The sequence below is a fragment of the Acyrthosiphon pisum genome, chromosome A2, assembly GCF_005508785.2.
Source record: "Acyrthosiphon pisum isolate AL4f chromosome A2, pea_aphid_22Mar2018_4r6ur, whole genome shotgun sequence".
NCBI classification, from domain to species: Eukaryota; Metazoa; Arthropoda; class Insecta; order Hemiptera; family Aphididae; genus Acyrthosiphon; species Acyrthosiphon pisum.
The window spans coordinates 57,953,788-57,965,697 of NC_042495.1; the positions used below are offsets into that span (position 1 = coordinate 57,953,788).

General features: G+C 26.4%; 1 protein-coding gene across 1 annotated transcript; it reads right to left on the reverse strand.

The window, feature by feature from the left end:
- Positions 1 to 2,187: 2,187 nt before the first annotated feature.
- On the reverse strand, positions 2,188 to 8,982 carry LOC100166348 (neuroglobin-like). Its single transcript, NM_001162765.1, is given in 4 exon segments — positions 2,188 to 3,015; positions 5,308 to 5,433; positions 7,645 to 7,870; positions 8,795 to 8,982. Coding segments are annotated over 3 exon segments (453 nt in total). The 5' UTR covers positions 8,896 to 8,982; the 3' UTR covers positions 2,188 to 3,015.
- Positions 8,983 to 11,910: the final 2,928 nt, after the last annotated feature.

Below are 11,910 nucleotides of genomic sequence, written 5' to 3' on the forward strand. Positions count from 1 at the left end.
AAAATACTACTGTTAGTGCAGCCACAATCGTAATACGCATCAACAAACATCACAGACATGCGGTTTACTATTATCGAGTAATTTTTAATCCAAGTACTTACACCGGCCCAGAGTTATAACACGACGATCAGCCCACCGGGAACTTTCCCCGGATATTGGTGGGCCAATCCGCCGCGCCGCTGTGAACATAAATAATTCTCAGTACCTAAGTTAATAAGTTATTTGTTAATTCGTACCTATTTTATTATTTATGATAATTTTGATCTTATTTCAGGTAATTGTTGGTGGATGTTAATAACACATTAACATCGTGTTATACTATTATCGTCAGGAACTAGGGAAAGGCTAAAAAACTTTGTACACAAGTCTCAAGGAAAAATAAAATAATATTTTATGCAGTTCAAAATGACAAATGCCATACATTAATTTATGCCACAATAATAATAAATAAATAAATGTACAAGCAATATAACCAAATAATGTATGTTTAAAAATAAATTAAAATTGCCAATAGTAATACACTTATTTTTTTTTAATTAAAAGCTCCAGTCTTTACCATAGCTAACAGTGGCGTAGCGAACTTTAAATCATATGAAAGTAAACAAATTATTTATGACTTACCCCACCCTACTCCAACTGATGTATACGATACTCATATGCTCAAACAGGGGGGTGGGGTAACACCCAAAATAAAGTTCAAAGACTGACCGTGTATTTGGGCTTTATGAGGTTATGACCCACCACCACCCCCCCAGAAACTAGAAGCAATTGCTTTTGAAAAATATGATTCGCTACGCCACTGATAGCTATTGGCTATAGATAGGATGGTTGCCCATCAACGATCGACCCATGATTCACATAGGTTCTTGAAACGTGTCTATAAAAAGGTTAGGTTAGGTTACCGAAATTAATGATTTCTATAATCAGTATTAAAGTTAAATTAAACAGCTGGAGATTTAAGCACTAGCGCTCATATGTCATAGTGTCTATCACGCAACTACAATTTACATAATACATTTGAAAGGTAGTATTGCATTTATAGTCACTTCAACATATTATTATATAAGCACTAGTGCGGAAATCTCCAGCTGTTAAATACCGATCATGGAGATTCATTTCAGTAGTCGGTAGACACTTTTCTAAATTCGTTTGGCAACCATCTTTAATCGTGGTCTTTACCTACCGTATATGTTATCTAACATAGGAATGGCATTCAGGCGTTCTATAAAAATCCTAAGAATTGAATCGAATGTATAGGCGGAAATCGAGGGGGGTGCTTACGTGGGCTTAGCCCCCCTACAAAAAAAGTCCGTCAAGCTCCCTTAAAAATGTAATGGATTTCCGACTATGGAATATATTATAGAATATGCCTTGTGGGTTGTTGGCATAATGATATAACATTTAAATGTTTAATATAATTCATTATTTCATGGAACCTAAACTTGTACCAACATTTTAGGGCCTGGAAATATGTACATATATTACATAATAATGGTTTTTGTAATTGTTTGAATATTGTTTTGAACTGTTGTAGACCTTATGAATAAATAGTATTTTCTATTAAAATTTTAAATTTTTATAACAACATAATATACGTTGAATGTTACAAATAACTTATGGTATTGCAAAACAACTGTTTTTTAGGCTGTACATAATATTACAGGTCGTTATTAGTAATTATTATCAATATAATATTTCGCATATTTGTATGAATCAGTGAAGTAACTGAGTAAATATGCTAAACAATTATGATAAGTAAATATCTTATATTACATAACAAATTACTCTGGATACAACCATATATATATATATATATATAATTATAATCATATACATAAAATATTATTTCTAAAAAATTGGAAATTCACGTAGGTAACTTTTATATTTTAATATTAACCGAAATAACACATGACCCTTGATTCAATGATTGATTATGTGGATATTATTATACATAGCTACCTATTTAAAACATCAAATTTGTTTTATTTCAATAATACTTAGGTACTTGGATATTTTTTTGTATAATTGTATCTATTAAAAATTGTATTTATCTATTTATTTAATTATCATTATCAATCAAAAAAAAATAAACAATAAGCAAAAAGTGTACATGATACCCCTCCAATAAGCTTATTTTTAGAGTGAGCGAGTTGAAATAAAGACTAATAATAAATTAAAAATGGATACTTGATTTAAAAAAAAATAATATATATATCCATATAATATAATATACATGTAATATTAATAAAAAAAAAGATATAATAATAATACTAATAATAGTAATATAGATTTAAACAATTATATTAAGATATGATCAAAGTTTAAACGCAGTTTAAATGTACGAGTACTTTGCAAGCATTTTCTTATTATTCAAATTTTTTAAATCAATGTTTAATTTTCTACATACATTTGTACAACTACATAAATGTAATTGATTATACAAAACTCATGACCACAAAATATACATTGTAGTAAAAATGTTGTAAGGATAACTTAATCATAGTATAACATACTTATATTATATTAGCCATTAGGTAGGTACACACAAACAAATTTCAAAGTAAATAATAAATTATACATATTACATATTATTATTATTAAACATATTTACAAACAATGGAACATAAATATTTCAAGACGTTATATTAATTTTACAGCATGCATAATAATCGTATAATAAATAATTCATATGATAAAATAAAATATGTTTCAATAAAGAAAATTATTTTAAAAAAAAATTATAATAATAATTGTACCAATCAACTGAATTAGTGTTATTCGAGTTTCGTTAAATTAAGAACAAGACATGTACGTATTATTAATTTATTTGAACAATAGTGTATGGTATATTAATATGAGACCATAAAAATTAACAACCCTCGACAAAAATACACGAATAACATTATTACGAAAAGTAATAACATTCATTGTCCATCAAACTAGCATACAACTAGTATAGTAACAATTAAAAATTGCATGATGGCGAAACTATCACTAAATATTGTTGTCACGAACCTAAAACAATACATTTTCTCTTTGTTAAATTTATTTTATTTTATAAAATGATAAAAAAATAAAAATATACATATTTTCTAGCAGGTGTTAGTTATTATTAGTCAAGGGTTTAAGTTTAGAATTCCAAGTAGAAATTGACGGGGGTGGAATGACCCAAAGGAACACTAATAATTAATTGCCTAATGTGGGATTAAAATAATATTACCATTTAATATTGAAGTAAAAATTGTTTGTAGTTTTGAATAAAATAAAATATAGATATTTGAGTGACAATGAATAATATAGCACCTACGATAGACAAATTCATAGGTTTACTTAAGTATATTTAACATACCAATATGGCAATAAACCATAGATGTAAATATATTATGTACCTACGCAAGAACAAGAATAGGTATAAATTTAATAAACATTTTACGTGAACACATTTTAGAATATGGGTCGACTGGAACCGCAAAAAATTACCAGGATTTAGACCTAGAGTGACATGACATCTATATAATTTTTAAAAGTTGTTTTTAAACGATTTTTGTAACATGCATTAAGACACTTGAAACAATAAAAAAAATAAATTATAGCTATTATTAGTAAATAATAACTATACCTATTATAAGTAAAGTTATAACCTGACTAGCTATAATATTATTTAAAATATCTTTCTATTTTTATTTAATGGGATTCTAACATATTTATCATTATTATTGTATCTCAAATATTAACAATATAAAACAAAAACAATTTATAATAATGACAGAAACGAAAAGAACACATGTATGTAAAGCTCATACAGCTACATTTTTAACCTGTCTGAAATATAAAATTAAAAAGTATCTTTAACCTCTATGTACCTACAAAAATTATATAAAAAAAAACTTTTAAAAAATACATAGATCTGGCCACTCTAGGTCTACAGTTATACTTTAAAGTTTAACTGTGTATAACTGTAAGCGTGTATTATTTAAAATTATCAAATTTGGATAAAATGTTTGTAGATTAAAAAAAGTATGTAGCGACGTTTTCATATAATATGTAATGGTAATAAGTATTATGATAATTTATGTTCATAATATTTATTATTATTACTTGAATATAAAAACATCTTTTTTTTTAACTCTAAATTAATTGATTTTATATTTATATTTTATTCACAGAATCACCCAAATAATTTAAATAATTATTTTTCAAGAGAACTTATTGACATTTTATAAAATTTTAAGTTCTAGATTAATAAAATTCAAATTTTTTTTTTTTTTAAGTGGTCAAATAATGAGCAGGGTGCTTACAGAAGGTGCCGAGTTTACCTCCCCACACAGCATTTGGGAAATGATTATATTTTGAAAATATTTTGGAGTGCTTGAGTAATGAATATTTGACTAATAACTTTGTATAAATATTTTATTCTCATAAATTAATAAAATATTGCACAAAAATGTTGACTGACTTAATATTTTTATAATGTTTCCTTGAAAATATTTTGAACTTCTTAGTCAAAAAATATAAATAAAATATTTCCTTATTATTTACACAACTTTTTCAAATATTTTGACAACTATATTGTTTTCCTGAAAATATTTATACCATAGTTGGGAAATATTAAAATGCTGTGTGGGTCGTCACTGTAATGACAATTGCAATGTTCAATTTGAATTCAATGATAGATCATTGTATACGAAATAAGATTCTTAGTCAGACGGTCTGTATACATATTACTAACTACATTTTCAAGCATTAGCTATACAAATTAAACATCTAATACATTTTTAACTAAAAAATAATTTTCAAAATATTTTTGTAATATATTAGCGAATTTTTTTCAAAATTTGAACTTCAACAATTATAAAAGCATGCATGTTATATATTTTTAATATTTTTAAATGATTAAAACTGATTTTGTGAAAAATTCCAGTTATTCCAATTTATTTTTTTGTTTTTTCCAAACATTAAGAAAGGTAGGTTGGTACTGGGAATTTTTTACTTTTTACCACTTTTTTAGTGGTAGGTTCCACTTTCAAAGTACCAACTACATTCGAATTTCCATCAGAAATTATATTGAAGTTTAAAATTGTAACATTTTTGTCTACTTAGTATTACTATAAAAAATGTCTTTGGAAAAAAAAATAATTTAAATTAATAATAACACACACCATCGGATAATCGATACAATCGCTTCGCTCAGAAATTACGTACTTCAAATAATATAAAAAAAAAACTGATCAACTATTCTTGGAAACGTTTTAAAAAGCATTCTTTTTTTTATTAATCGGGTTTTAATAAAACATTATTTTTACTCACTCAATGGCATGCTGCAATTATAATACTCAATACTGAAGTTAAACTGGACTTCCACAAGTCTAATAATTCTGGTTCACTATCACCGATTGCTTCTGTTATCATAGCAATCAACACGTCTCCAATAACCTTAAACATTAATAGTTGTCTGTTATTTTACATCATAATTTAGATTACTATTAGGATTTTTTGATGTTATACCCACAATTTTACTAAGATATAATACTAATATTCAGATACTGATTAATAACGTCGGGAATAAGGTCAAAAAATTTACTAAATTCATCACACATATTATTATTTTTTCCGTCAAAAATCAAACATTATTATTATTTATCACAAGCACTGCGAATCAAATTCCTGTTATATTCCACGTCACGTATTATAGTTTTGACCATAAGCAGGACTTGGTAGAAACTCATGTGGATGCAATCACTTACTAATCTGTAGGGGGCTTGCCCCAACCCTCTCAATTTCCTTACTAATATTTTACCACCACCACTAAAATCGATCAAGTTACGGCTATTTATTATTTTGGTTTTCAGCCGAAAAATCAGCGTTCCATTTCTGATTAAAGCATGCGAATCGAATTTTGCTAATGCATAGCATAGCCGCATAGGTAACATAAATATTATTCTTAGAAATTAAAAATAACAATTAGCTCTAACTTGGGCAATTTTCATTGCATTTTAATATATATATATATTTTTTTTTTGAACTGTTTTAAAAAATACGATCAACAAAACAGCCATTTTGGAAATTTGAAAAACTTTTTTGCCTAAAAAAATTTTTGGTAATTTTTGAATTTTTGAAAAAAAATTGAATATTATGTCGTTCAATTAGAATTTCCATACTTATTACTGTAAAAAAAATCTGCTTTTAAATATATAGATTTTCCACGGAGATACTAAGGGTGATACGGGACTTTTGGGACATACTGTATATTTGTATATTTCATGCAATTAAAAATATAAAATCTACAGAATTATTTAATTATTAGTCTGTGATTAAGTAACACAGTCATCATAAAAAATTCATACCTACTTATTCACAATAATCATGATATTGCTAAGATAAATAATGTATACTGTTTTAAATGTGTATATAACAATAAAATAAAGGTACAAATGTACAATAAAAATAAAAATACTTATTGTGCTATTTATAATAAATAATTCGAACACATATAATAAGTTAATATTTAATCAGTTAATTTTTAAAATCCTTAACGTGATTTGTAATTACGGATCTTGGTACTAAGCATTTATAGTTGTGTTGAGTTTTTATAGGTTATGTGGTATATATAAATGCAACTAAATATTTAACAGTGAATAAATGGTGAACATATCAATATGATACCTATCTACTATAAATAATAAATCAAACAAAGTTCTGCGTAGTAAAATAAACCTCAAATCTTCCGTTAATAACAATAATATACATATAGTTTTCGTAATTTCTTGTATATTAGGTTTATCAATAATATTATCATACACTTCAACATTTTAAGCATTTTTTGTTGTTAATCTATATTTTATATTTTTTTTTTGTTGTTAATCCTATTTTATATTGAACTAGATGAATGTCCAGACTTCGTCCGTGTGCAGTTTCTTTTTGAGACAAATCCTATATATATACTATGTACGCTATATAGTTGCATCTTAGTTTGAGTGTTTCTCAGTTTAAGTATATGGCAGTGTACCTAAGTTCACGAAAAATTCGGCGTCGGTGTACCTAGCTTTGTGAAATAATTCTACCTAGATGGGCAACCAAAATAGTCACGGATTAGATTTAGCACTTGGTATATTTTTAACGTGGTTTAAACTACTTACTAAACATTTCTGACATTTTAAAAACAATTTGTGAAGCTATACCTACGCGTGACGATTTTATGCATTCTTGTACCTCATCTGCCCGATTAAGTATCGCAATGGAAACCACTAATATACATAAAAAAAAAAATACTAAATTCTACTATTACTATTATAATCTGCAACCAATGGAAACCATTTATAAACATAAACAAATGTGTATATCAAAAATCATTTCTTATTGCACATCTAGAGCATTAGAGGAACCACTATTTTAGATTTTGGGTTTGTACGTTTTCTAATTTTTGAGATGTTATAGCGATGAATAAGTAAGTGGTATTTAGTTTATATTATATAATATATAGATTAATATTATATTAAATTTTTCTAGTTTAATAGATTTTTTTTCATCATTTTATTTGATTAATTTATAATTTTATAAAAAACTATATATAATACCTATATTTTGTTAAAACCACTTTAGTTTGTTTTACTTAAGATAATATTTTAATAATAAATATTCACTCACCTGAAAATGTTTCGCTGAAAGTCCATATTTTTTATGTTTTATTCCAAGATTAGTAAGTAATTTTTCTAATTCTTCAGGTTTATCAAGGTGATCGATAGTTGACGCCAATGCAGCACCTACTTTCGATGCATGTGACATAAACTGAGGATTAGACGCAAGTTCATCTATTGATAAGTTCTTAAGCCTTTTGAATAATGATTGATACTCGGGATTTTCTTTGAACAACCTTACAATAATAAATATTATTAAGAACAAAATAAATATGAATTGTATGCCAAGAAAACATGTACTATCGTCTGTCAGAAGTTATTTGTCTGTATGTACCTATGCAGTATGTATACAAAATTAAATAAAAAATATTCGATTACCTACACAATTATTATTATAATGGAAGAATTATCGTTGTCAAAAATTTAATAAATATAGAAAAATAAATCTATTTTAATAATGATTTTGTTACTTTCTTTTAATATTTATTATTTCTAATGTTTTATGTAAGAAATACAACATTTTAAGAGTAATAAATCCAAAGTAAAATGTAATGTATAATACTTTGATTTATAACCTCGACTTGTCATTTTAATGTTGTTGTGTCAATCAAACGCTAGTAGTCGTTTCAACAGTTAAAATCCCAAAACTTGAACCAATTATTTAAAGTGATGAAATTAATAAGCTTAATGTACTAAAATTGCTATGACATAAATACTAGATAATTTTGAAATGGATTTCATAATTGATTGAATTATTAACACATGTGCGACAAGCGTATTTATTTAAGAGCTATAATATTAGATATTATATCACATAATCGTATAATTTGAATAAGGAATCCTACCTTACAATAACGTGCTGAGATATTTCAATTAAATATAAAGGTTTTCAAACGGTAACTTATTTTTATATACCTATACATTCCTGGAGTTTCTCAAAGAACATCGACGTTTTATATTAAAATTAATTTGTATTGATAAAATTTGAAATACCTCTTATGAAGATTGGTTTTATATTTGATTCACATATCCTACTAGAATAACATATTGAATTCAAACTCGTAGAAAATTCAAACAGTTAGATTATATTTTTTTAATGGACCATAAATATATTCATGAATATTGCAATATTAAATTTGTATTTATGTATAAATAGGTACCTGATTACCAATGCTGACGCCAACTGGCTCGGGTCCTGTGCAAGCACTGACCATGAATCCTTAAGTTGCGAAATTTGAAGGGGACTTAATGAACTTGCCATTTTATGTTCAAGTGTACAATATGCCTGGCGACCGTTAGCTGAAGTCGACGAAACTGAAATGCGTAACGTTTCGAGACAGACTGAAACAGTTGTACGAACTGTACCTACTCTTAATAAGAATCCGCTACACACTATACACGCACACACGCACAATCATACACACCACTCATAAAACGCTCATATACACACACGCGCGCGCACACACACCACACTCACAAATCCATATATACACAAGCGTGCACACACACACACACACACACACACACACACACACACAAACACACACCAATTACGTAATATGTGTTTGAACACTTGTAAATACGTCTAATACTTGTTCAGATAAGCGCTTTAAATTATTAGTCAGAATACATTTCGATCAACATGTAGGACCACTGATAGCGTGTATAGTGTACACGCATTACGCACTGCTAAGGCGTTTCGTTTTTATAGTTCCGCTGTGGCTTATTACTATATTTCGCTGTAGGCTTAATTGGAACTGAATAAAAGAAATCAATCGACACTGCTTACAGTAAACGCAAGGGAACCGAAGAATAGGTCAATTTGTTTACGCGGCCGATTCGTATACAATAATATGGAGTGTAACAAATCGGAAAGATTCAATCATCTAACCGTGGTGTATGTTCTATTATATTGTACTTACCGTAAAATGGGGTCACTCCAGGCAGAATTGAACTTTATTTTAAATTAATCTTAATATATTTTATTGTTTTTAAAATAATAAAATAATATACCATGGTAATTAAGTGGTCGAAATCATGTAGCAGATGAATAATCATTAAGTTCATCAAAGTTCCCAGTTTTTTTAGAAATTGAATTAAATAAATAGAAATAAAAAAAATCATACATTTTATTCAAATATAACATAATTAGTCCAATATTTTAAGTAGCTAGATTTTTTTGTATTTAAATTATCACATATTAGTATATTACACTTCTTAATTCTTGATATTCCAAACGCTTCAGAAACCCGTCATATTTACATATTTTATAATATTAAATAACATCTAATTAATTTTAATAAAGTCAGAGTTACAATTTTAGTAGGACCTTTCTCCACCTTTTTAACGTATGATCTAAGCAGTAAGCGGGTAACACACGATTCCACACAATATACCTTTTTATCTACCCGGTTCCGAACATTTTCGTAGAATAAAAGATTTTTTTATCTAGCCGGAATGTAACACGATTCCGCATAAAAATTTTTGCGATGTTGTCAATTATAGTAAAAACATATATATATTATAATATTAAATAAAACAAATAATTAAAAATAAATTGTATAGAAAAATGTATTTCAATTTGTTCCCTAATATCCATGACTAAACTAATAAATGTATGATAAATGTGAATAATATGGTAGTTTGATTTCTATGTATAAATAATTTTATATAGAATATTTTAAACGGTTAAAATAAATAAAGCAAATAAAATTTGCATCTTCCGTAGCATATATAAATTGTTGATTTTTAAAAGTGAAACATTTATCAGTTTTTAAAATCCTCAGTTGTTGTAAAGAATATTATTTAATATTGGAAGTACAGGAATTTTTGTTCCTAATTTCTCTCTGACACAATAATACGAATTTCTGAATTATTCAGTTTAATTTACACATTCAATCTTTGGAATAAAACTAAAATAATTTTATAATTTTATGTCTGATATGTAATATTGATATCAACCATTTGTAGGAATAAAATTATTTTTAACATAGCAACTTCGCAAATTAGTTTAGTGCGGAATCGTGTAATGCAGAATCATGAATTGCCGATCTAAGCATTGTAATTTTGTTTTCCTAATGTGCCCAATTTTTAAAATAATTAAAAAAAAAATTAACACTACAATGTAAAAATTAATAACTGAAATATTACATTCTTAGTAATATTAGGTACCTAGACGATTTCGAAATATTCTGGATTGGATTCCAGTAAATTTACATTATTATGACTTTTCTTATTTTACAAAAAATGACGGACAATAGTTAAATATTTTAGAGCATTATAATATAATAGTAAAATAAAATGGTAAATACATTTGCTATTAAAATCCGATTTAATATATTAATTTTAATTTTGTTTTAAAATCAAATTTAATGAAACATATTATGTACTTATAATTATAAAAAATAATAATAATATGCCTACCTAGATATAGAATATCCAATAATTAATCCAATTAAATCTTAAACTAAGAAATAAGAAAATCGTATCAAAATTTCTAATAATACCTAATGGGTTATTAGATTCTATTATAATTATGTAAAAATAATAAGCGATTAAAGTAAATAAAATAATGATACTAAGGGTTAAGGAATATTAATTAGAAAAAATCGTATATAAATTGGTTCTAGTTGGTTTGTAACCAAACCAAAGTTTCATATTCATTTCTTCCAGTTTAAACTTTAATTAAAATTGAATTTTTTATGTATTGTAATAATTATTATATTTAAGTAAAAGAAATATTGTACTTAAATCATTAGCAATTAATTTCTATGAACTATAAAATAAAAAAAAACCTGGGTCAGTTTTATTCAACTATTTACAAACTTTTTTTTAAATAATAGTTTAGGACCAATAAACTGGAAATACCCACACATCCCAATCCAAGGGCCATATGTCCAAACCTACCATTGTATATTCTAATTGAAAAGAGAGAGATGTACCGCAAGATGGCCACCTTTTCTACTTTCTTTTTGCTTTGTTCATTAATGGTTTGAACAATGTTTTTGAGCATTGCCGCTTCTTGACATTTACCGATCATGTCATATTATTTATAAAAAATTATTCTGAAGACGACTGCTTCTGCCTTCAAAACAAGTTCAATAGCTTAGTTATATGGTTAAATGATATTATTGGTACTCACTAATGACCACGATGGACAGTGCCCACCAATCGTAATAATTTGATACTTATACAGTTATACTACGTGTACCTACCTAACATAAATAAATGGTGAATATTATGCAACTTCTTTCTTACTAAAAAATTATCATTAGTA